Source organism: Copadichromis virginalis, linkage group LG4 (assembly GCF_057382275.1).
Source record: "Copadichromis virginalis isolate Kocher_CV1m ecotype Utaka linkage group LG4, C_Virginalis_male_GT1.1, whole genome shotgun sequence".
Lineage (NCBI taxonomy): Eukaryota > Metazoa > Chordata > Actinopteri > Cichliformes > Cichlidae > Copadichromis > Copadichromis virginalis.
Window position 1 is genome coordinate 9,594,337 of NC_140621.1, and position 27,511 is coordinate 9,621,847.

The following is a 27,511-nucleotide window of genomic DNA, read 5'->3' on the forward strand; positions in this document are numbered from 1 at the left end:
GGTGACAGACAGAAATACAGGAGAGTCACAGCCCCACGGGGAATGTGCTTTATATTTCCACAGTGAAAACAGCAGCAGAGATTCTCAGACTATTTTAAACATTGATCCAACGAGACAAAGACTCGAAGGAGAAATCCACCAGTTTAACACTTCAAGTGTGTGTGTGTCTGTGCAAGTAACATTTGCTGGGAGGAGGAGGGGGGGGGGGGGGGGGGGCTGAGGCTAAAAGAGAAAGGGTTTTATTTAAATGCTATATAATTAATGTTTAGTTTAAGTTGTGCAAGGATGGAAAAATTTATTAAATTAGATTTTCTTGCAGATTTTTAGGGATATGTAGTTACTGTCATTCATTTTTGGATGTGAATGCAGCTCAAGTTTAAATAAAACCCTTTCAAGCGAAGAAAGTACAAACCTGCAACCTGTTATTTCAAGATTTGATAGCAAAAATAAAAAAAAATAAAAAATCCCAAACCTGAAACATCTGCTGTGTTTCTGTCTGTCATGAAATCAGCTGTTAAGAATTTGCTGACAGAAGAACTGATGAATCTGTAAGAACTGAAGTCTGTAAATCTGAGTAATGCCAACTGGCCTATGGAAAGTGTGGTAACATCTTAGCCATACAGTACGCACAACTTACCTACTGTATGCGTATACACTGTACAGACATGCAGGTTGAGGGGAAACAATCAAAAAATACAAGTAGTACATGCTTTGAGTATGCTCTGAGAGGACAACACATTTTGGAAGATACCCAGCCCAGCCCCACCCAACCCCTTTAGCATTAGATTAATGCATTTAATATTTAGATGTTAGTCATCTATTTACCCTATTCACTAAGGCGTCACAGAAATATGTCAATCGTACCATGCTCTATCGTGACGATACATTTTATACAGTAAAGTAAATCATGCAGATTGCCACGGTGCTTTCTGATGTCGCAGACCGGTCCATCGAAATTCATGTTCTTATCTGCCAGACAATTTTTGAAAAAACTAATGTAAATAATAAAATGGCATATTGCTACCATTCCTATTGCTCAGATTCTGCAAAAAGGACAAGCACCACCATGGTGTTTAAAAAAAGGGCACTGAATACAGTGTGTAAGATTGCACGCTATGCAGTGCATGTGCAAACAAGTGGAACAAGTACATGTGGGTGAGTCTGCTTTCCACTATTAGAGTCACTGAAAACAGGGTGGATAAGTGGGGGGGGGGGGGGGGGGGGGGAATCTAACTACAAAAACAAACAAACAAACAATAAACAACACAATTAGAAGCAGTTTAGCAAAGCTGCTCTGCTGCACTGCACTGGCTGGGATAAGCTCTGAAGACAGAGGGAGAAGTCGCTCTGAGCCATTAATGTTGACACAGATGAAGTCTTGAAAGATAAAAACATTTTTTTCCTTTTTTAACAGGGAAAAAAAAATAAACAGCTGATTAATTCATGAGGACGGGATCGACAGACTCTTTTGTAAGGCAGGGGGAGAGGTAGAACGAAAATGCTGGAGCTCGATTGTGGAGCCCTACCCAGTGAGGCAGAGGGTTGCAATGAAAATGATATTCCTTTGATTGCTAATGACAAGTGTTAAATTAAAAAAAAAGAGCCATCATGAAGAATACTGAAAAGGCAAAACTGTCCTGTTAGGAGCGAAAGGTGTAAGAGAGTGAGTCTCTGTCTCTCCTGCATGCATATTCTGTGTTTTACATAGAAACTCCAAATGATAACGAGGCTGGAGGGGCATGGCTGGTGATACAGGTAGGTGCCACTTGTTACGAGGAGGCCACAGCAGGTGATACTGTAGAAGAGGCATTCATGGTGTTTTTTTTCCTGTCTCTTTTTTTGTGAGGTTTGATGAGTTTAAGACAAGAGCCCTATAGATTCACAAACACTGTACGGGTCTGACGGATGAATTAGTCACTCTGCAGGCCACGAGTGTGGAATGATGAAGAAGCCTCGAGTTTGTCAGGAGCAAAAGTGAGTGCGATTGTTTTTTTTGTTGTTTTTGAAGGGGGCTAAGCAGTAATGTAATGGGCGATATACTCCTCTACTGTTATTGCTTTCCTGTTTTTTTCCCTTCCCCTCACGCCCCCTCCCACAGGCACTTCAGAGGATTGGGCTTTGGCTGAAGTTGAGTGTGAGAGCAGGCTGTGGGGGAGATGACAGAGGATTGGTGGTAGTGACAGGAGTAACAGACAGAGTTAAAAGTGTTCTTTTGAGCTCTACCTTGTCGTCTGAAAGCTATCACCCAGCAGGATACTAATCTGTCAGTGAAAAAGGTTGCAAACGCTGGTGCTTGTCCTGTGCCAGGGTGAGAACCTGAGGACTCTTAGCCCAGGCCACTAGCTGACTTCAAGAAGATCAGGGGCTGAGATTGAGGGTGAGAGGGAAGCTGAGGCTTTATTAAAAGAGCAAGGTTCCTGGTTGTCCAGCCTCCCTCCATGCTTATTGTCTGTGTCTACAAATGCTGTGCTCTACACCTCCTCAGTCTGTATGGTTGTTTGTGTGCTTCTTATCTAAGGAAGATGACGCCTCTGCTTCTACCTTGACCTTTCGCCCTCCTCTCCCAGTCAGGACCTTGTAGCAGCCCCGAGTGATTTTGTACATCCAAATAATGTTCAAGACATCCAGGGCAATGCAGGAGGTGATCCATGCCACCTGGGCACCCAAGCCCAGCCGCTCAAACTCCGGAGTGCCAAAAGTGGCGAATACACTGGCCCAGTAGGATGGCATGACTGCAATGCGCACCAGGAAGAACACCACAGCCATAGCAACCCCATTTAATACCACCAACCGGTGTGAGCGTGGGTACTTTAATGACTCGAAGAACCACCTGGAGGAGAAAGAGCCATTAGGAAATGTCAGGGAACAAGATATGTCTGCCATATGGTGTGAAGGGGATCCTGACAAGTACATATTCACAAGTGAGGATGACTCACCTTTGGTTCACAAATGGTGTGGATAGCTCAGAAATGAGACGGAAATTGGCAAAGTAGGGAAGGACACCACGGGTCTGCGAAGAGCAAACAACACAGATGATGAGGAATTTAGGAAGCAGAAGGACACAAAAACAACAAGAATCGGGTTTCAGAAAAATGAGCCACTCACCAAAACATATCCGTAAGCATAGAGCGCCGCCAAGTGGTGGCAAACGAAAAAGCTGTCCCCCATAGTGCTCCAATTACATGCTAGCAGCACCAGGTCTGGAGAGCAGGTGGAGACATTGGTCATTAAGCTAGCAAAACATTACACAGCTGACTTTAGAAGAAAAGAACAGAGCCCAGGCTGAACTGAGTCTAACACGAACACAGAATACTCAGGACTTTGACTCTAAAAATGACTTTGACATAATCAATTCATCAACAGATGAATTAAAACTTGTTACAAAACTTGGAGAGCTGACAATACATTCAAAACTAGAATCAAGTCATAAAACAGCAACTGAAGATAAGGAGAGCAAGAACAAAAGAACAAGGAACACAAATTTGCAGAAGAAACTGAAGGAGACATTTATGGTCCTCCATTTTCAACAGCACTCATGCAGCATTTTCATGGACTTAAGCAAAAAGTCCATGAAATATGTTTTTATTTCTCATTCTTTTGAGAGAACAATCAAATTGGTATACTAGTGGACAATTTCCTTTCCTAGTATTTTCAAAAGTTCAGTCGCTGATAATGAGCTTGCTCTGGACATTTCCCTACCATCACGATGACCAACCCACTCATGTGGCCATTATTTGGCTGCAGATTCCACAGATTCCCCTGCTAATTACCCAATCTCATATTCGACTGATGCCACAGTTTTATCAATCCCTGTAATTATAAAGGCGCAGATGGAAACCATTTATTAGTCATCACAAATTTCTGCAACCAGGCCTAACAGTCTAATTACCGTGCCTGACAAAGCCCAGCCTCCCAAGTCAGCAGTTATTGCTCTTTTGAAACGACTGAACTTTTACTAATGAATCATTTATTATTAATGGTTTATTACCATCTTCTGTACCACTGAGACTTGGCTCAAACTAGAGGACTACTGCCCCCTTGTGGAATTTTGCTGACTAAACAACAAATTCTTGAATGCCCTGAGGCGCTCGGGCTGTGGTGGGGTAATCGCTGCGGTTTACAAGGTCAATTTGAATTGTGTTCCATTTCCTCCCACTTCTTTTCATTCATTCAAATTACTATTGTTCAAAATTGACTGTGAAAATCTAGTTTGCTATATTATTATCTACTGACCTCCTAAATCTGCTACCAACTTCCCTAAATGAGTTCCCCAATCGACCTTCATCTATTGTTAAATTTGACAAGCTCATTTTGGTATGCGACTTTAACTTGCGCATTGATTCCTCTAACTGAATTTTACACAAGGCATTTCATTTAATGGTCGCACACAATGGTGGGCACATCCTGGTTGGTTGTTTTACTCTTGGCTCATCTTTAGACTCTCTCTGTATGTCATATTTACTGTTTCACCATAAGTGTAATATTTTTGCCACAGTTTTGCAGCCAGTATCGTTTTCAAAGAGGAGAATCATAAAGCCTAGGATCTTTAATGAGAACACAGTGGCTACATTTTTAACTCTCTTACCAAGTGTCAATTATATTTGTAATAAAGCTGAGATAGAAAAATACAAATCACTGCCTTTTCATGACGGAACCAGTTACTAACCAGTCTACTTCTTTGGCTTAATTAGCATGAAAAACAGTCCAAGGTTCTTGTTTAACACCACGAACAGACTCCTTAATCCTGCTCAGTCTGGTTTTCCTGCCCAGCCCTCGGCTGAATGTGAAAAACATTTTTTTTCCTCTTCTGTTGTCTGTTAAGATCAATTATATCAGGTCACAATTAAACCCTAGTTGCTATCAACCTGCTCAGTTGTGTCATGGAGTTCTGTTATCTAAGTTTTTTCCACGACAGATCTTCGTTATGTTTCCTAAAATGTGGAATTGTATGTAATAGTAGCCTTTGACACCACTGATAATCCCATTCTTATTACAGAACTGGTTTGGTATCTCAGGCCTAGCTCCTAAATGGTCTCATCATACTTATCTGACAGATACTCCAGAATTCATATTAACTGTATGTCCTTATCAGAGCCCCTCATATGAGGGGTTCCACAGAGCTCAATCCTGGGTCCAGTTCTGTTTTCTGTATATATGTTACCCCTGGGTTATCTATTAAATAGCTTCTAACAGGGATTTCCGACCGCTGTTATGCTGATGATACATTTTTCTGTTAAGTCAAACAACCTGAAGAGCCTCTCCTATCTCGGGGAATGCTTCACTGCTGTTATTTGTTGGATGTCTTTAAATTTCTGCCATCTCAATACTGGCAAAACGGAGGTTCTTGTGTTTGGCTCTTACAGCTTCTCTAAGATCAGTCATTACATTGTCCAGCTATCCAGCAATATCAAGTCACCTGTTAAGAACCGTATTTTACCAATATTTGAATTTGTAATCTCATATTCTCAAATTCATTCTTCATTTTTTATTAATGACATATAAAGCCCTACATGGCCGGGTTCTGCCTTTCTAGCAGACCTGCTAAGACCTTAATCGAGCACTCAGCCTGCAATCACTGATCAATGTCTCCTAACTGTTTCACACTTCCACATCTATTTTAAAACCAGAGGCAAAAACTCCTAAACCTTCTTTAGGAAAAGTTTTTCTTCTTCTTCAGCCCATGTTCTTTGTTCTTTGAATGTATGGAAGTATGCGCTTGTATGTTTTAGACATGCGCTTATCTTTTGTGTTATTTTATTTAAACTGAAGCATTTAAAAAAGTGCTATAAAAATAAAGTTACCATTATTATTATTATTAACTTCATAATATTTTTTGTCCTGTTCTGCAGATTCTATGCAAGTTAGAATTTTTATTTATATAGCGCTAAATCACAACAATCGCCTCGAGGCACTTTATATTGTAAAGTAAAGAACCTACAAAATGTCAATGCTGAGCTCTCCAAGGCTGCAGAGGAGAACAAAAACTAACGTTGCAAGTTCACAAATGACCTGGAGTGCACCAACCAGGGAATGAAGGACTCCTGACTATTCTTTCATTTAATGTACAGGGTTTTTGTTTTTTATTAAAAGAAAGTGTAGGTGTGTCTTCCTTTGGTTTGAATTCTGAAGGAAACATTAGAAGTGTTTTAAATTCCAATTCAAGGACACATGATAAGACAAAATAATGACTTTCTTCCAAGTCGGACATGTCAAATATTTTGTCCTTTTTCGATGCTCCTATGCATTCACGTATCACAGGTATCCTTCATAGCATGTAATATACATTTAATTAAAACTATCCGACTCTACAGTAACTTGATTACAATACAAAGCTCTACTTGCACACACACACGAAGGGTAATGGCAGCCACATATGCAAAAAAACGAAATAAAGACAGAAGAAAAAATTAAACCTCACCATATAGGAGGTAACCACAGGTTATGGCTACATTTAGTTTGACGAGACTGGGGTCACCCCTGTGGAAAAGCAAAGGATACAGTGTAAAGGCACAAAGCCATAATGCTCAATCAGTGAGAGACTGAGATTACTGAGATTACCCAAATGCACCACTGAACAACACACGAAATCATTGCTGGCTGTGGATATCTGCCTGTACAACTCCTCCACCTAATGCACAGCACACAGTGCGATAGTTGCACCGTTTTGCACATCCTGTATAGTCAAAATAACTTATAATTAAACTACTTGTATATTAGAGACATTTTAATATTTTGTAACTTTGTAATATATTGTATTATTAAAATGTAGCTCAGTCTGTTACAGTGTCTTGGAGAAACAGTAACCACATAATTTCCTTAGGGATTAATAAAGTTTCTGATCCTGATTTTAAAAAAAGAAAGTAAGAAAAAAAAAAAAACAGGAAGAAGAAGCTTCAGTTTATGAGTTAAATATGTTACGTTGTCTTGCTTCCCTGATCGACAGTCTGCAATACTGCACCTCTTGCATTTCTTAGCAGATTAAAACTGAAAGGTCATTTAAGTTCGACTGTCTAACCTTGATGAATTTGCTGTGATACTGTTGTGTGCGGTATAAAGGCGACTGTCTTGACAAGAGCAATGCTTGTGGTGAATCCATAACATGACAGATAGCTCTGCAGAAAAGATATCCACAATGCTGACACTCCGTGTTCCTCTCCTCCCATTTGACAGTGTTTCTGTTTAATCAGCAATCAGTAGTTCGGGCCATAAACCTGTGACCTGCTGCTCTTACCATTAAAGTGTCCTTGCAAATAACATCGGTTTAAAATAACAATGGAGGTATGTCTGCTTCAATAGAGATCCGATCCTTGTATCAGCCACAAGTATCGCATAGCAAATGACTGGCTGACTGCTTGTGTAACAGGAGCTCGCAGCACAGCGCACATGCTCTACTATACACTGTACCCACACCAACAACATGACCCTGGGCTCACTGCTTTCAAAATGTATTCTTTATCTCCAAGCTTCGACTGCCCCACTTTAAAATAAGTACTTTAACTAAGTGCATTGAACATCTGGAGATATAACCAAGTTACATGTAAGATTTTCTTTTTACCATACCATTTTAATATCTAATGAAATGTATGTGATAGAAACACACAGACACATTGATGTCAGTCCAAAATGAACAGTCAGGTCAAAGAAGAGTATTTGTTTGAGTTTAAGACTTAACTGCTCAAACATCCATCCATCCATCCATTCGCTTCCGCTTATCCTTTTCAGGGTCGCGGGGGGCGCTGGAGCCTATCCCAGCTGTCATAGGGCGAGAGGCGGGGTACACCCTGGACAGGTCGCCAGTCTGTCGCAGGGCTAACACATAGGGACAGACAACCATTCACACTGACATTCACTCGCACATTCACACCTAGTGACAATTTAGATTAATCAATTAACCTATCCCCACAAGCTGCATGTCTTTGGACGGTGGGAGGAAGCCGGAGTACCCGGAGAGAACCCACGCAAACACGGGGAGAACATGCAAACTCCACACAGAAAGACCCCGGCCTGATGGAGGAATTGAACTCAGGACCTTCTTGCTGTGCGGCAACAGTGCTAACCACCGTGCCACCGTGCTGCCTACTGCTCAAACATTTGTATTTATTTGAAAAGACGACAAAAAAAAAAAAAAAACATTGTCGTTTTACTAATCTAACATTTCCCCAACATTATTGTTTCCATGAGTATACGTGTATGAATGTAACAAACATGGCCTCGGCCTGTTTTGTTGGAAAGTGTTCATCACACTCTGACAGAAATGCAACGTGCAAACATCAGGTTGGCTAATGCCCATCATGCCTGATAATGTGATTGTCAGGGAGCCTGAAAATCCACATACTTCTTGGTAATCTCATCCGTGTGACTCAACTTTGATTAATCAGATCTACAGTATATTCACGTTGTCTCTTCATGAATGGTTGACTGACTGGAATTTGGCCCAGAAAGATACGTAGAATGTTAAACAGGAAGTACTACAATAGCGCCAACTCAACAGGCATTATACAAAAGACACTCAAAGCCAAATGATATGCTGTTAAGGGGCAAGTAGAAGTCATTTAAGAGCACCAGATGCACTTAGCAGTTTGCTAGGCTTTTTCCATGGGGCTACAGATACGTAGTAATCAGAATGAACCTTGAGCTTATATGTGGTTCAAAGAAAAGCGCAAAGGAAACTTAAATAAACTCTCTATATTCTTACTGAACGCAACTTCGAGAAAAAACCTAACTCTCTCAGAGTTTGTCTTTGCTCAGCAGAACATCCTCACTGGCACATCAAAGTATAGAATTACCTGTAGCGTCTGTACTGTACTCTGTATCATTTATCTCTGTGACAGCTGCATACCCTTGACTGCCGCTCTTCTAAATCATTGACTGTTCCGCTTTTTAACTCTGACAACTTTCGTCTCAGATGGCCAAAAATCACACAGACTTAAGTGGGGGAAGTGTGGTGGTGCTTGGGCTATGAGTTATGTTCACCAGCAGCTGATCTGGAGCTGTGGTGACAAATGACAGCATGGGAATAGAAGGGTCTGACTTTCAGTGGATCTTAGACTTTTTGTTAGTCTTAGTCTGCAACCCTTCATTAAGTCATTCCAGAGTTATCAACAACTTAGATCTACAGATAAATCACGAACTAGCTGGCTGTGTTTCAACAGGTTACGGTTTAGATTCAGGGAAGCAGGTTTTAAAAGTTTTGACGTTCAAGAATGGGGAAACGGATAGCAGCACATTGGTGAAACTATGATGTATGAAAGCGCTTTTCATTTCCACCTGATGAGATGGATACTGGAAGTCCCATTCAATGTCAATTTTTGATTTAAATATTAATTCCAGTAAGATCAAAAGAAAGAAATATAATTCATTGGTTGATGATTCTCAAGGACGTTTATTCAACCTGTGACAACCAGGAGGCAAACAAACTCAACTCCAGGTCTCTTATAATGAATGAATGATAATGTTGGTAACACTGACATCTTATATGAATCTGATTAGCTTTCTACTTGCTTGCTCTATCGATAGTTTGACTCTTCATTCAGATATTTGCATTTAGTGTTGTGCATGCAGACCCTTAAGGGAAATCTAAGGAATAAAGCATTTTAACTGCAACAATAAAACACATTTGAATGAAGTTTGGAGAAAGAAAAATGCACAAATTTACCAAAACCATAGAAAAGAAAGGAATGCTGGGATACAGGTGGATGACAAAAACAGTTGATGGACCTCTCTTTTCATCACCTCTATTGATTCTTAACAGCAACAGCATCCTTTAGCTGCAGGGTTGCATTTCTTTGAATAAAACTTGCAAACAAATGGGGCCGGATGCTGATGATGACATGCTGACCCTCCTCAGGAAAGACACTGGTGTTATAAATTAGGTTTTGGGGCCTTGCTAGGTAAGGTGAATTGAGGTTTACCTCTGGATTTTCAGTGTTACAAATGCAGTTCTCATCTTATCTGCTTAAATCGCTGTGGTAACTTCTGTGGCAAACCTAACCTGTTTCCAAAAAGGTTGTGCATGAGATAAGACATCAACATGCACATAACAATTACCTACTGACCAATCAGTTCACCGTTAAATGACATAATCATTCCTGCAAGGTCACATGAGGGATTTGAGTTATTAGCCAGCACCTAAACCCTCTGTCTTCTCAATACAGGGACCTTTCTTTGCTGCTTCTAAAATAAGCAAGTCAGCCTGTTTAACAGTCTAAATTCTGTTTGTTTTTTTGTTTTATTTATTTAAGGGTGTTTACTTGTGTAAACAACATTGGGACAGCAGCTGAAAGAAGGCTAAAACCTATTTGAATACCATGAGAATACATTGAAGCAAAACATTAGTTTAATGGAACACCCTTTTCTAATCCTGTATCTTAATAATGGAGCAGTGATACAAATAAGATTGCATTTACAGCCACTAATGCCTTTCCAGACTTCCCGATGGCCTAAAGTGCTTTAAACTGTATGTATGAAAGAATGAATGAATATAGCAGATTTTTATAGCAGAAGATACACACTCACACTCTGATGCTTTGGCTGCAAAAACTGTGTTGCTGCGGAGCATGTATTATGTGATTAACCTCTTTGCAGTTTTCTAATATTATAGCTTGGTTGTTGTTTGTACAATATGCCAGTCTGCTGCCTGCCAGTAGACCTGCCCATATGCTGCCAACACCACCTCTTTTACAGCGCTGTGAATAAACTGGTTTGATTTATCAAGCCAATAACTATTAGTGCCTGAGTTTTCTAAATCTCACCAGAAAGACTTGCTGAACTAAACATCCTGGAAAAGCAACACGAGAACAAAGAGTCATGGTAAAAAGAAAGCACACCCTTCAACCACAATGTGAGAGACTGATACAATCCTAATGCTTTAAGTTATTGGTGCTAAGGGTGGTTCTACAAGTTGGTGACTCATAGGGAGTACTTATTTTCTTACACACTGCATCTGCATTTTAGCTTAGTTTTGTTAAACAAACAATGAGACAATCTGTCTGTCTGACTTTATACTCTCCTAATCTGAAGACTTATAGGACTAGATATTATTTTTTATTTATTAAATGAGATTTGACAAAATGCACTTTCACCTTATCTTGTTTTTTTTTGTTGCTTATTTTCCTTTAGTGTCAAAAATATATCTCAGGTTGTCCTAAATTTTAAACAAACTGAAATGCGGTCCTCCATTCTCCTCAGACTGTCATGCACATGTTAAGTTCAAGTCCAGATAAGCCAATCAAGAAATGCAGCAGGGGCGAGGCCGGCAGACACGGCGCTTGTTAACCGAAAGGATTATGATAACAGCCGAAGCTGTGCTGACAGTCGGAGTGACAACCTGAAAGAGCCTGAGCAGCAGCTGCAAACAAAGCAGGCTTCTAACAGTTTGGCTCTGACCGCTGCGCCACCATTTAGCACAGCGCCGAGAGAACAATGCTGCTGTGTGACAGGCCTTAATGATGCTGTAGCGCAATCAGATTGACTGGAGAATTAAGGCTTGCTCCACTCCGGTGTTGAAATGAGATGAGCTTTAAAAAGGCATTAGGATACTTCTGGGAATTGGCTAGGTGCCGGTGGGTGACGGGAATAAGCTTAAGAAATTCAACAATAGCAGTGAAGAAATAAAGTTGGAACAAAGAAACCATTTCAGCAGAGAAATGACTGTCACCTTTTGCTCAAGGGGGGTGTCTCAGAGAAGTGATAGAAGAAAAATCCTGCCTGCAACCCCCCAAAAATGCTGGTAAGGTATTAAGCACTTGAACACTGAGCAGATGAAGACTAGCAGCAGGAGGAGGGAGGGAGAGCTCATCCCTCCTGCCCGTGCCCCTACCCACCGCTGTTTTCTCCCCTTTTTCTTTGCTCCATCAGCGATGCTAGCCAGAGAAACAGAATAAAAGAGCATTGCATTGATATGGCAGCTAGACATGTGTAATCGGCAACCCAAGGCAGGGGGAGGATCGTGAGGGCTGGTGGTGCGAGGGAAAGGGAGAGTGGGTTTTGTTTTGTTGTTTTTTTTGTTTTTTCTTTGGGGGGGGGGGGGGGGGGGGGGGGTTTAGCTGCTGCTGTTTGCTATAAAAAGGCATCTTGTTGGTGGGATTTCTAGTCTGCTGGACAGACAGAGAGGAAGTGAAACAGAAGGTAAGGAAAAAGAGGAGAGAGGGGAAGGAAGTGGTGTTGTAAGTGAGAGAAATGAGAGAGCAAAAGCTGAGGAGAGATGTGTTCAAAAGACTGATTGAGATATTAGAAAGGAGAAAGAAATGGGGGGAGAGAGAGCGGGAGAGTGAGCGAGAGATTGCCATTTCTCTTTTTCAGGACTCACTGATCCAAATAACAGACTCAGCACTGGTGGGGAGAGTGAAGGCAGAGAAGACAGCGAAGACAAAAATCAAAGTCTAAATCCTCCAAATCAACAACTCTCTGGAGACTCCACTGACACGTTAGATCCATCCTCTCGCCTTCCCTCTTTCGTTCTCATGAAGGCAGTGCCATCTCTGTCGCGCCAAAAGGTGTTAACTACCAATCCCGACGATTTTTCACCACCCCCCCACCTCCCTCTTCATCCCTTCATCAGTTTCCACCCTTCCCTGTGTGAGAAAGTTCCGGCTGCCAGTCTGAAAAGGCAGATGTGGGAACACAGGTTTCTCCCAAAAGCACCCACGGCTTTAACAGTACTTCAGTATTTTTTGTTTATATGGTTGCACAGTATGTGGACAGCATATGGCTGCATGCTGCAAATCTTGTCTTACTTCGTGCACGTGACATGATATTCATGGATGCTTTTGGTTTTTGTTTTTTTTTAATGCATGAGTGTCTCCTTTCTGTTCCTCTTACCAGACAGGGTTGGCGTTGACTGCGTCATCGTACCACAGGATGTACAAACAGAACAAGCCCACAATCAACGCGTGCACTGTGGACACTAACCTGGGAGACACACACACGCACACATATTACAAGAGCAAATTAGTGAACATGACAACAGATTAATAGGTTTACAGTCAGGAACAATCATCAGTCTTTTTTACACATCTGTTCATACATGCATAGTGTACAGGTTTACCAAGCTATGGGCTGAAAGAGCTAAAAAAGTGGAGCTAGCTCCAAAAGTGAGTCAATCCCGATTACAGGTGGCAATCACCAGACACTCCATGATATGGTATAAACACATGACATTTTGAACTCCGTTGAGAATTACAATAACTTATATTGTGATTTATCCCCTTTTTTTAAACTGCAAATTATGTTCTCAAAGTTTAACTTTGTCAGTATCTGTTACATTAATAAGATAAAGTTCTCTCACTTCAGTTATTTTTTGCTGAAAGATGAGATTATCAAACATATCAACACTATCACTAAAATCAGCCATCAGTCTGATAGTGAATGGGGTCAAGTTGGCAATTACATGCAATCTGTTTCTGATAATACAGCTAATCATCAAATTCACGTATCTGTTTCTGTCTACATAGGCAGAAATTCATATTTCACCATTACATTTGCACTCGGCAACCTTCCTGTTTTATAGGAATACAACCAGCTGGCAGCCAGTTGAGCAGAGTCACCTAATTCAATTCAGTTTTATTACATTACACAACAACAGTCGCTGTTGTTGTGTAACAGTTATATTATATATAACACGTTATATATATATATATATATATATATATATATATATATATATATATATATATATATATATATATATATATATTTATTTAACACTGACATTGTTGGATTATCGTCTGCTGTGCATACAGCTCAAAAAAACAAATAAAACAAATAAAAGTAAAATCTGCTTTTTCATTGGTCTGTTACTTAGGACCAATCAGGAGATATCTGTGGGTAGCATTGCATATAGTTTACGGACTCTTGGATTTCCAATATCTGGTCCCAATATGATCATTTTTGAAAAACAAAACAAAAAACAAAACAGCATTTTAGTTTCCCAAATTTAACACTTGGCTTCAAAATGCAGAGACTAGAACCTACTGGGTGAGTTCATGATGACTAAGCCCAAGTTTTATGTTTAGTCTATGATAGCTGCATTTATTTTATGCACTGTGTTCAAGTAAGTTACTTTCTTTGACCTTTGGAGTTATGTGGGCCACTGAAGAGATACTCCAGAGGTCCAGTGGGTCTTATCTCTTCTCTACCACAATCACAATTCCTCCAGTGTCACCATGCAGCCTCTATCCACAGACTGCAGCTGCCAGCCTGAGCCTTGGCCAAAACTGGCTCGATGGCAGGCTGCTGTACAAGCCCAGTCTTAAAAGTATGACTAGCCACTGAGTTATTTTCTGTTACAGAAAGTTCTGGATGCAGTTACTCTATTTGAGGACGTGCAATAATAAATAAGAGGATGAGGAAAAACAGAAAAGACATGAAATAAAAGTACAGGACACACTTTTTTGCTCACAACCATACTGCTTTTCCTTAGAAGTGCTTCCTCCCTTCTCTCCCTGCACTTAAGTTGTGGTTACATAAACAGCACACTGACACACTGAGAGCTGGCTGTTACACAACAGCAGACCACTCTAGAGTGGGCCATCAGCGCTTTGCCTTTGACTTGTCTTGGATTCCTTGGTCAGTGCACTCCATTCTTTCAATTAGGTAGAAGCAGGCTAATGTAAACCACAGCTGCATGAAGAAAGTGTAATCTCTGAGCAGTACATTACAGAAAACAGATGGAGGAAGAAAATAAAAACAGTGAAAGATGTTACGCAACTACAAAACATTGCCCCCTGAACCTCACCCCTGAGGTTTAAGTTTGAAACTTTAAACCACTCTGTGCTCCACCAGCCGTTCATATCACAGCTGTAGTTGTGCAGAACAATGAGCTGGCCTGAGGCACATCGAGGTTCATCTCAACAGAACCGCACAGAGGTTAGCTCGGTCAAGGCTTTATAACATTTTGCAGCTACAGATTTTTTTTTTTTTTTGAGGAAGTGCATCTCACTTGTACAATTTTATGACAAAAAAATAAAAATAATATCATTACTTTATATTTTGCTATGAATAAGGGGAGTGTGTGTTACAATTTATTGAAATATGCACAAACATGTATGGAAATACAATATACAAGCTAAAAAAATGGTAGAAAAAGACTAACAAGCTTAAAAGTCAATATTTGGTTTGACCACCTTTATTTTTCAGCACAGCCTGAAGTCCTTGGAAAGCAGTCATGTAATTTCTTTAAATAGTCTTCAGGAATGGTTCTCCAGGCTTCTTAAAAGACATTCAAAGCTCTTCTTTGGATGTTGGCTGCCTTTTCTTCAGTTTTCTTTCAAGATGATCCCACCATGCTTCAATAATGTTAAAAACCGGGTTCTGGGGGGCCAATCCATGCCTGACTGATGTGTGTTTTTTCGGGCCCGATATGCATTTTCTGTATTGGCACTGTGTTTGGGATCATTTTCATGTTGAAAAATGAAGCTGTTCCCAATCAGAAGCTTTTCAGATGATACTGCATGGTGGATCAAAATCTGATACTGTGTTTCTTCAGTTATAAATCAGTTTTCACTGGCTGATTGCAGCCACAACCATGACAGCGCCTCCACCGTGTTTTACAGATAGCTGTGGACTCTTAAGCCCCTTTTCCATTAGTACCTACTCGGGTCGATTCGCCATGGAACAACATGACCTTTTTTGATGCTTGAATGATTCACAGGTCAGTGTTAAGCAGCTCAAAAAACTCCCAAAAACCATTCCTCTGAAAATGGTGAAAAAGCAACAAATGTCCTAAAAAACATTTGTGAGACCTTCAGAAAGCCTGGAGAGGTATTTCTCAAGACTACTTTTAAAAATTAGGAGATCTGGCTTCTTCAAAATATTAAGAAATGGGAGAGGAGGGACTGTTGTACAGTATATTTCAACATTTATTATCCTAATCGATCATTCTTAATGTTTTATCACCTCCTAAAAGGGGGGAAAAAAATGAAAGAAATCCCCGGCTATACCCCATTTTCCACCAACCAAGTACTGATGCTCAGTCCAGAATCAATTCCATGCTTTTCTACCAAAAAAAAAAAAAAAATAATTAACTAACATTCACTGAAAATTACAGTCCCAAATGATGAAATTACTGTCTTCACTGCAAAAAATTCACCAATGATCGTCCACCATAATTTTCTTCCCACAGGCATTACATCCAATTCTGCTGGTAATGCAACATAATCGGTTCCCTTTCCTCTTAAAATGTGCCGGCATTACTACCAGCAATGGCACTATAGCACAGCGCTGCTGTAAAAAAACAAGGTAGCTCAGGTGGAAAGAAAAGGCCTGTTGACGAGCAGCGTTTTCCTGTGACGTACCTGGAGTTCCATTCAGTGAGCTTGGTGGGAGGCAGCCGTCCATAACCTGGGGTAATGGCGGAGGAGAGCGGCGGGCTGGCCACTGAGAAGAGAAGCTGGAAACCCACAAAGCTACCAGCTACCACGGTCAACTCTCTCGTCTCCATCACTCACCTAAACACAATGGGGAGCAGAGGAGGGGGGGAGGGGGGGGGGATGCACAGAGAGTGATACACATGGACAGGTTCAATCGATGTCTGTCAGTCATTCTGGGCAGTGCCAGAAGAGAAACTGAGGTGGCATTGAGAGCGGAGGGAAACTGTGGTTCAGCCGGCGCACAAAGAAGAGGAGGAAAGGGAAAGAGACAGAGGGAAGAAATATAAGCTGAAGACATGAGCCGTCTAATGCAAGTGACATGAGCGCTTTAGCCAAGAAGGGCACGGTGGGAAAAGGTGGGGTAAAAAGCTTTTATGGATAACAGAGTGGCAGAAACAGAAAAGAAGTTACTGGGTGTGAATACGTGATGCTAAGCATTTAGAACTGAAAAAAGGCTCTGTGTTATTATGCACATTTTGCAAGGGGATTACAGAGAGTTGTTTAGGACACACCAAAAAAAATCCCTGAGAAGAAAACAAAGCCTGAGCGAAAGAGGATTTTCAAGATGAAGCAACAAGTTCAGCTCATGGGATTGCATAAAGAATTTCAGGCGGTATTTTACTTAAAACAATGCTTGTTGTTACAGCTTTGTTTAGGCTTAAACCCCTTTTTTTTTTAACTCAATCTTTGCCATTCTGCCTCGCTTCCATGTTGCTGACACTTTATCTTAAAATGATAAGGCAAATTTGAACTAAAAGGAAACCGTTCCAGGGAATGCTAAGCAAACTACCGATTGTAAACATACACTGTGAACAGTCTATACTTGAGTAGCTTATGAGATTTATTTACTTTGACTCACGTCATCGCACCAGAAACCAGTCTTTTCAAACCGCAGGTAATCAGCGAGGGAACGGTGCCACGCTCACTAAAACCACTGAATCAGAGACTTTTTTTTAATGAGTCCTTGAGTAGTTATAGATTTTCATCAGTTCATACAAGCTCAGACAGTAGTCCTATTGGTTGTTACGTTAAACAAGAACAAGAAGTTCAGACATTTTTCTGAGAACTTCCCTAAGTTGAAAAAATAGATAGCATTTAAAGAAGTTCCACTTCTCTAAGAGGACTTTGCACTACAAGTCTCGACACTTATCAGCTTGTGAGTGTTGCCGTTCCTGTTATTTGTTTCCTGCAAGCAAAAATTACTTGCATTTCTCAGCTTCCCCCCTTCAACAGATCACAACCACAATTACAGCCAAATTGTCCATGTTTAAAACAAACAATTTTAAAAAAGGAGGTCAAAAAAGACCCAAAGTTCACAGGGAACAGAGGGTACTGAAGTGCATTCACATAATGACCTGTTATCAGTTATCACCACATCCTGTGTCAGCACTGATCTGGACTCTGTCCTGATAAAACCCCGTTTCCCAAAAAACTGTGACGCTGAGTAAAAAGTAGAGAAGTTTAAATTCTTAGAGTTAACATTGTTTATATTTGGAATTATTTAATGTTATATTTGACTTTAAAATTGCAACAAACACGTAATATCTAATGTTAAAACTGATCAAATGTACTTAAAAAAATAAAAATATGAGATAGCGGTTCTTTCATGAACATTGGGATATTTGCCAGCAAAAAAAATGTAAAGAAGACTTGGTGAAAAATCTCACTGCTAATTAGTCTAACTAGTAAGATAGCTGAGCTTAAAAAGAGCATCCCAAATGGACTGAGTTTTTCAGAAGACCGGAAAAGCGTCACTACTCTGGGAAGGCCTTTGCAGTTAATCAGTTCAAGGATTTAAGGCCCTGCCCACATGTACACAAGTAAGTCTTTTGGTAAACATAGCCCTTTCTATGTATTTTTGCCATTTCTTTACACATAAACAGTGTTTTATGTGACTGATCTTTAAAACAAAAATCCTTCCAATGTAAGGATTTTAAGAAACTCGGTTTCTCCATATACACCTGGACAAGGCAAACAGATTTGGTCTTGTAAATCCAAAGGTGTATATCATGTGCATGTGGACACAGCCCAACCCCAACTGGAGGATTTGATCATTTACTGCGCAATATTACTAAAAGATTAACATAAGCCTGTGAAGTCAAGGGACAAGCCTGAAAAGCAGCACTAAATGGCTGTAATGCAGGACTGAATGGCTCACTATGTGGGCTCAGAAACAGTCTGAAAACCTGTGTCAGTGGACACAGCTCAGCACCACATCCACACACGTAAGTTAAAACTCGAACGAGATCCAGAAGCGTTGCTGCCTCCTCTGGGCCAAGCCTCATTGAGGATCGAGTGAAGCAAAGTGGAAACTCTTGAATTCATTAGGAAATTCTGGACACAGAATCCTCATGGCTACAGAGGAGAGGAACTGTGCAGCTTGTTATTAGCACAAAGTTTAAAACCCACTAAGTGTGGATTAGTGGAAATACTTATTTATTTGTGGCATCATACACTGCTATTAAGTCTCTGTCAGGGAAAGCCTTGCTTGTTTCAGCAAGGATACGCACACACTCCTACAGGTGCTTAACTGCCTGCAGTCAATTCATTCAGATTATTCTGCAACAATAAAATAAAAATAAGGAAGCCCATAGAGTGGCTAAAATCCTATATCAAACTACGAAGCGGAAACCTTTCACTTTTCAAACTACAGCAACTGGCCTCCTCAACAAGAGAAGCGGGGCTGCAACACAGTGGGAAACATGGCATGCATTTACTGTCTTTTTACCATTCTCAATTAGAAATATATAAATGGATGAACGAATGTTATGCAAGCCACGTGATTCCACTTTTGACTGGCAGACACAGCAGTTGCTGTACAGTTTGTGAAATCATGCTGTTTACAAAGCAACCTAAGCAGTTTGACCCATATTACTAAGTGTGTATCCAACATTTTTCATCTACATTAAAATGTCCAGTGCTGTGCATATACACCGCTGTGTGAAAGCCAAGGAAGAACAACCTGCTGAAAAAACCCAAAGCACATCAAGCCAAAGTGCCACGAGCAACACTGCATCAATTCAGTGTCGACCATGATTACAGCGCTGGAGTAATCTTCTGCACAAACTCCCATCGGTAGGACAAACTTCACTCTGCAGTAAATAAACACATTTACCAAGAATCAAAGCCGCTGCAAGAAGTGCAACTCCACTCCAGCTTTCCAAAGCCCCATTCTCTCAAATCTGGCATGTTCAGCAGGGAAGCTGAGGCAGGCCATTCTTCTTTCTTTTTTTGGGGGGTGGGCTCTTATTGTCCCCAGAAGCAGCTACGCACATTCCCGGGCAACCCTGATCATATGCAGCATGTGCCTGAATAATTCATTGGCATTCTTCACCTGGCAGGCTGGTTCATAGCGCCCCATGGGAAGGAGCAGCTCACGGAGCCTCCTCACTGCGGCTGACAGGTCGGACGGGAGAAGTGCTCTGCCATCCTCGTCCGACCTTGGTCCGCTGGACTATCCTGCTGCTGTCAGCAAACCGTGACCCTGTGACATATCGACCAAATATAAATAATAGGGCTTCAACTCTTCCCCCACCCCCGTCCTTTTTGATTTGGAAATCTAAACCGGCCCCCCCAGTCTACCGCATTGCTACAGCAGAGGGATGGGTCTGGCTCGCTCCGAGTTGGAGGATCAGTCTTCGGCCAACCTTCATCACACCAAACCCCGCAAGCAAGCAAGCATGCAGGATCATGACACGAATACTGATACATGACTGGTGGCTACTGCCGTTTGAAGCTGGAAGAAATGCCCAGATTTAGCAAACCCTCTCTTCTTTGATTTGGACTATTGTGCAGCCCGCACCACCTCATCGGCGACTGGCGGGTTCGGCTTACAGTAAAAATGGATCTATATAACAGCAATAACCCCCATAAATAAATCCACTATGTTTGGCGGGGGTTGTAGTTGCAAATGCATCGTAAAAGCACTGCAGACGGCTGAAGAGAATGGCAAAAAAATGTGTCGAAAAATAGGAATCTCATTGACAATGGGGGAGAGAAACACAGCTTATTAAACAACACAAAGACAGGAGGTTTTGAGCGGATTGTAACAAGCCGCCAAAGCGCAGCGGACTGATTTCAGGAGAGCAAAGTTGCTCCAGAAGAAAGCTCAAACTGTGTGGACTGCTACGTGTCCTGTTGTTTCTGCCGCCACGGCAGGAGGAGAGAGGGACACGGGAGCTGTTGCAGTCCTAAGGTATGTGCGGGGGAGAACTGCCTAAACTGAGTAAAATAAAGACGGCAAGGCTTTTAGTCTGCGCTGTGTCTGATGTGGTGGAAGGAGATGGGTGAGCTCTCGTACCTGCTATCCGTCGCATGCGTCTGTGTAGGCGGATGAGCTCCCGGTTCGCCCCGTGTCTTCTCCACTTTCTTCCAACTTGACGTTAGCTAGCAAGTCTGCTAATCGGAGGCAGCCCGCAGGCTTTCCCCGTGCGAGCTCAGGGAAGAAGAAAAACAACCTCCGCTGCTACAGCACAACGTGGCAGAACAACCATTACAGCCCGGAGAAGAGAGGCTTTCCCCGATTCCCCGCTGTCATGAGTCTACTTGAAAAGTTTTTTGTTTTTTTTACTCGTTTTTATTTTGGCGTTGACAGCAAGGACCCAGTGGTGACGTCGGTACGTACCCGCCCACGCGTGCACACGCCCCCCACCGCCGCACACCCCTTCACCAGACAAGAGTCTACGCTACAGTCTGTGGGTTACACCCACCAGGAACAAAAGCCACTGTATATTATGATTGATGATGATCCGCTGCAGCACAGGTAGTGGAGACGTACAGTCTGCAAGTCATGCTGCTCTGCTGGCCGATGGACTAACGACTTGCAAGAAGATATCTCACACGCACAGAGTGGACTGAGATATGCTCAAGGGGCTCAACTGTTGAGCACCAAACCTATCCATCATAAGTGGATCATGAGGATTTAAGTTACCCCAGGTGTATTAAATAATATGAGCTCAAACACTCCTTATGTATGTGTCAAATGTAATGTTGAAAAAGCCCCCTTACTTTAAAGCCTATGGAAGGAAAACTATGTAAACGTGACTCGTAGTGCACTGAAATAAAAATGAAAACTACACTTTAGCTAAAAATTAAATGAACCTTTGTCAGATCTAACAATACAATAAATGTAATATTTAAAAAATATATACAGGACATCTCTCCTTTTTTCAACAATTTAGTCTGGTGCATGTGTTTACTGAGATAGGAACGTCAACATGACTGTAGGAAGTGTGTCACAGTGTTTGTGTTGTCATACATAATTAGAAGTTCTTAAACTTTGCATTTGACAAGTACCATTCAAGACACTGAGGCAAAAATAAAATTCAAATATTGAAATTAAGCATTAAAGAATAAAATAAAAACATAATATAATATAATATAAAATATAATATTAACTATAAGAGCTACTTTTAGCTCCTCCCATATTCACAAGGAGTCAAATAGCTCAGTATGTTTGCTTTGGCAGATTTTTAAGCTTTTTATGCAGATTGCTGACCCTCACTGAACCTGGTTCTGTTGGAGGTTTCTTCCTGTTAAAAGGGAGTTTTTCATTCCCGCTGTCACCAAGTGCTTGTATAAAGGGGTTGTCTGATTGCTGGGGTTTTCTCTGTAACAAAAAACACCTTGAGGTGACTGTTGTTATGATTTCAATTTTCCTGTAGACTCCTGCTGGAGCATAGGTCCGCAACAACACCACGCCAACGGACTCTGTTCTGGGCCGTTCTCTTCATCTGGGTCCATGTCATTCCGGCGGCCTTCACTTTGCTCTCGACAGATCTTCTCCATGTCTGTTTGGGTCTCCCCACTTTCCTTTTCCCTTGTGGGTTCCAGTCCAGTGCTTGCATTGTGATGTTGTCGAGTGGTTTTCGAAGTGTGTGGCCTATCCAGCCCCATTTTCTCTTCTTGATGTCTTGACCGACCGGGTTCTGGCTGGTTCTCTTCCACAGGTCTGTGTTTGAGATCTTCTCAGGCCATCTGATGTTGAGGATGTGTCGCAAGCACTTGTTGATGAAAATCTGTATCTTGCTGGTAGTGATGTTGGTCACCCGCCACATCTCGGACCCATACAGGAGGACTGCTTTCACGTTGTTGTTGAAGATGCAGATCTTGCTGCGCTGAGATAAGGCTTTGGAGTTCCAGATCGGTCGCAGGGTGTTGAATGCAGCCTTGCTTTGTTGATCCCGCTTCATCTGTGCCTCCATTGCTGTTGACTATGGTTGTTATGATTTAGCACTATGTTATTTAAAAGTTTTACATATTTGATATAAATCATTTAGCATTGTGTAAATAAAATTTAATTGTCATTTGTAAACCAAAACACTATAAGGTCACTAATTATATTTAAACTGAAAAATAAAGAAATGCAAATAAAATCTAGGAAGAAAAATAAACCCTTCTTTCTGTAAAAAAAAGATTCAAAATGTACCTGTCAAATGATCTTAAACACAGTTACTCATTGTGTATTTTATTTGTACCCAGAGGGCAGTGTGTGCTGAGAAACAAAGAAAAGAAAATGATCGACTTGTGCATATTACATGTGCAAGATGCGTGATTTCTCTCTGTTGGCAAGGCATAAAAAAGCCCTAGCAGCTATCAGCACGTCTCATCCTTTACAAATGAAACAAACAGGCAAAAGGTTTGAAATGCACGATTGATTTGCTTTGGAAATTTAATGGTGAGACACACCTAGGGATTGCAGTAAACTCCTTTGTCTGCTATACAGTGCTCTGTTGCTCAATATATTTTTTTATTTAATGTAATAACTGCTTTCTCTTAGCGGTGGAGGGATTTTTTTTATATTAATGTGTCCGTTTTTATATATATATATATATATATATATATATATATATATATATATATATATATATATATATATAAATAAAAGTGTGTGTGTGTGTGTGCATTTCTATATGAAAAAAATACATGTATGCTGTGAGTATAATTCATAAAAAGTCTCTTTTGAGATGTCAGTAAACCCATGGTCTGAATTCAAGGACATCACTCAGTTACATAGCTGGAAAAAAACGATGCAGACTGCTGTTGAAGCAGGTTTCCAGGCAGAGTGAAATACCAGCAAGCAGGCTACAAGCATACGCTTATGTTCCTTTCATATAGCAGTTTGACAATCCAGACAATCCAGTTGTTTTGTTTTCGTTTTCTTTTGTTTTTTGTTTTTTTGGTTGGTTGTTTTTTTTTTTTTTTTTAATCTGAAAAGATACAGAGGAGTAGTTACAACTGTATCCAGCCTATACCAGCATACTGCACAGACAATAGGAAAACAGCTTGAGTCACAATTAGGTTTAGGAAAAAATGTAAATTCATGAGTAATGACACCATGCATAAAGTAACCCTTTGAATTTTCTTTTCCTTTTTTTCTCCTCCATCAGGCGACTTTTGGCATGGTGACTGTTTGACCTCTTTGTTGCTTCAGCTTCTGAGTCATTTTGCAGAGATAACACTGAGTCAAGGTTGTCTGTCCTGTTCTTCCAGGACACAAACGATCACAGTCTACTCTAACCTTAAGCATAAGTGCCACCCATTTAACCCCGTCGCCTCCAGAACTTTGAAAAAAATGTTACCCCAAGAATTAATGACTTATATAATTGTCCTCATAAGGAAGACGTGTCCTCGTAATGAAAGTGAGTAAATGGATGTAGGTCCCCACAACATCTTTAATACCTGCACCACGGGAATCTTTTCTTCTCACACTCGTGCACCAGCATGTTCAGTGTGTGTAGTCAGTAGCCGTGGGGTTATATTGTGTGATGCATTATTCATAAGAAATTTATGAAGGTACAGTTTTTATTGAATTTATGCTAAGAAAAAAGCAGAAGGAGTGCAAAGAGTTAAAAATGTATCAGACGAGAACAGATGCAGGGATAGAGATTGCCTGAGACAATGCAAGAGGAAATTTATGTGCAGGTTTATAGACTGCATACGAAGGTGAAATCTCACACGTACAAGAAATTACAGGTTGGTTACAAGCAGAAAGCACAAAATCACTTTGTGACATGGCAGAATCTAAATTTATAGAGAATTAGATTTTAATTTTCAGATGTGCAGAGTGGAAACAAAGGACACTGTGACTGAATGCTTTGGCAAGAAGGTATGTGAGAAAGCATACAGAGATGGAGAAATGATATTTGTGTTCACTGAAAGAGTGTGTCGAGACAGGATGAATCTAATCCCTACACTAACAATGAAGAGCCTCACAGATTTACTAAACATCAGCTGGTAATTAGAGCAGATCAGATGCCAATCAAGGGAGTAGCACAGGGAAATAAAGAGGCGTGGGGAATGTACTGCCTTTAAATTATGTCAGACAATATGACAGAGGCAAGCATGCAAGCAGTGGTTGATGTGCCATCACTTGGTTTCCCAGTGGCATTGGGTTACAATGTGTCAGTGTCATTACCAGAAATTGTGTGCCTCCATACCATTACAATTGAATTTAGCTTCCATAGTGGCCTACTCTAAGTGAAACATGTACAGTATAATGTTTACTATGGTTGTCAACACAAAAAGCACATTATGTGCATTAAGTACATTCATTTGGGTCCATAAGTATTTAGACAGCGATACCAATTTTGTGATAGGAAAGCTGGTAGAGAGACCAAGGGGAAGACATGTAGTAAATAGCCTCCAGGCAGATTGAAGCTCAGGCCTCTGCATTAACTGGCAACTCCACACTGGATTTTAAACCAACAATCAAAATGTGATTGAAGTGAAGGCTTTCAGCTTTAATTCTAGGGTTTTACCAGAAGTATCAGAGTAACTGTTTAGGATTTGCAGCCATTTTTATACACTTTAAGAAGCTCAAAAGCAATTGGACAATTGGCTGTGAAGCAGTTTCACGGTCAGGTTAGGCCTTTTTCCCACTTGAAGTGCATCACGAGTGTTTATTGCTGATGCGACTGCTGATAGAAGTAGCAGGTGACGTGTAGAGCAAAGGAGGAACCACAGCATTTGGTGATGTTCAGGGGCTTTAGACATAAAGCAGTCAATAATCAACGTTATGTTCGTTCGTTAAGTTCCTTTTGAGCCTTTGAATATTGATGAATGTGCATAAAAATGGTTGTAATTCTATTTTATTTATTTATTTATTTATTTATTTATTTTTGTAATTCTATTTAATTGAATTCAATTTTATTTATATAGCACCAAATCACAACAAAATTCACCTCAAGGTGCTTAATATTGTAAAGTTAAGACACAATAATACAGAGAAACCCCAACAATCAAACAATCCCTTGTGAGCAAGCACTTTGGTGACAGTGGGAAGAAAAACTCCTTTTTAACAAAAAGAAACCTCCAGCAGAACCAGGCTCAGGTAGGGGCAGCCATCTGGGTTGTGGGAAAGGAGAAAAGATAAAAGATATCATATGGAAGAGAGCCAGAGATTAATAATGACTCATAATTAAATGCAGATTTCAATGCAACAGTCACACAATACTTCTATTAAAGCCCTTTAATTAGAGCTGAAAGTCTGCACTTCAGTCACACATTGATTGATTGGTTTAAAATCCACTGTGATGGTCTACAGAGCCAAAGTTTTAAAAAATGATGCATAAAAAGAGTAGGTACGCCATATTTATCTAGCTTTTCAATACAATTTTATTATAGCAAATAACAGAGGTGAATGCATATGAGTCTGACATCCCATAGATTTCTTTGTTCAGGACTGGTAGTCTGATCAGTTTCAACACAGTAAAAGATGATATAATTATTATTATTATTATAAATTATTATAAAACGAGACCTGAAAACGCATCGCAGAAACTGAAGGAAGCTGTTGCAAAGTCCTGAATTATAGTGGAAGGAAAATCTCTGCTTTCTGTAAAGAACATTAAAGTTCATCACAGTTTGGAGGTGAACAGAAACGTAGTAAATATTTATGCTTTATATGCATTCTCCTTTTCATTACACGAGTGTCATGCTATGAGACTACAACCTTTCCAATGCAATGTCCATCCATCTATCTCTTCATCTATATCTATGGAAGAGATAGATGGATGGATATTGCTATCCCAGCTATAATAGGGCGAGAGGGCACGGTACATCCTGGAAAGGTTGCCAATCTGACAAAGGACTAACACAGACAACCATTTAGACTCACATTCATACTTATGGGCAATTTAGAACCACCGATTAACCTAACGCCATTACTTACATGTCTTTGGACTGTGGGAGAAGCCAGGGTACCTAGAAAGAACCCATGCAGACACGGGAGAACATGTAAATTCCACGCAGAAAGGTCTCGGCCAGATCGGGGACTTTTTAAAAAAAATTATTATTATTTTGGGGGGAAGACACACAGCTAAGGGATTCACACTGGACTCAAACCCAGGCCATGGGGCATGTGGCTGTGGTTCATTTTTTAGGCAAATGTATAACCACACTATGGAGCCACACATATAAGACTTATGTGTAAAAAAGAAACTGTACCATTGTCTTTGCCACTTGGTTAAAGGCAGATCCTTTGAGAAAACTGTTTTCTGGTCAGATGAATCAAAGATAGAGCTGTTTGGCCGCAGTAACAGACATGTTTAGTGTAGATCAAAGACAGATCCTTGGGAGAAGAACCTGCTGTGAAGCATGGACCTGGAAATGTAATGGTTTAGGGTTGCTTTGCTGCCTCAGGGATTTCAGCTTGCTGTCATCGCCAAGCTACAAATTCCACATCGTATCAATAAATGCTTGAACATAATGTGAGGCCACCTTTCTAAAAGCTAAGCAGAACCAGAAATAGTGTAGACGTTTTACAAGGATCATGATCCTAATCACACATCAAATCCACCAAGGAATGGTTTAAAAAGAAGACATGGTTATGAAATAACCTGGTAAAAGCTCAGATTTAAATTCTACAGAGGGGATTTGAAACACGCAGCACACACTGCAAATCCCCCAGACCTCTCCACTGGGAGGAATTTTGCAAGAAGTGAATACAAAATTTAAGTAAGCCAACATCAGAGACTGGTAGGCAATTACACAAAAAACAAGAAGAAAAAGAATTATTTTCTGCTAAAGGTAGTATGTGCCTCTGATGCACAGGGATTCTTAGTTTTTCTACATTTTTCTTTTGGTTTGTTGTTGTTTGTCATGCTTCCCATGATGCACTGCCCTCTCTATGGCTTTATAAACAA

The 27,511-nt window shown here is 40.6% G+C and overlaps 1 protein-coding gene across 2 annotated transcripts; it reads right to left on the minus strand.

Moving 5' to 3' along the window:
- Positions 1-1,224: 1,224 nt before the first annotated feature.
- Positions 1,225-21,187, minus strand: tlcd4b (TLC domain containing 4b). Of its 2 annotated transcripts, XM_085453400.1 has the most exons (8): positions 20,668-21,187; positions 19,702-19,851; positions 16,293-16,445; positions 12,820-12,909; positions 6,419-6,477; positions 3,106-3,200; positions 2,937-3,010; positions 1,225-2,830 (listed from the first exon to the last, which is right to left on the minus strand). In XM_085453400.1, exons 3-8 carry the CDS (start codon positions 16,436-16,438, stop codon positions 2,482-2,484), a joined length of 813 nt encoding a protein of 270 aa, XP_085309526.1. In that variant the 5' UTR covers positions 16,439-16,445; positions 19,702-19,851; positions 20,668-21,187; the 3' UTR covers positions 1,225-2,481. The 2 variants fall into 2 exon arrangements, with proteins under 2 accessions (XP_085309526.1, XP_085309525.1); XM_085453399.1 differs by lacking the exon at positions 19,702-19,851.
- Positions 21,188-27,511: the final 6,324 nt, after the last annotated feature.

Bases quoted from the DNA above. Each gene is read 5' to 3' on its own strand.
- tlcd4b (XM_085453399.1), bottom strand. From the start codon at position 16,438: ATGGAGACGAGAGAGTTGACCGTGGTAGCTGGTAGCTTTGTGGGTTTC. The intron at 3,201-6,418 runs GTGAGGTTTAAT...CCTGCTCTCCAG, and splicing joins CTGTGGTTACCTCCTATATG to ACCTGGTGCTGCTAGCATGT. The intron at 3,011-3,105 runs GTGAGTGGCTCA...TGCTCTTCGCAG, and splicing joins ATGCTTACGGATATGTTTTG to ACCCGTGGTGTCCTTCCCTA.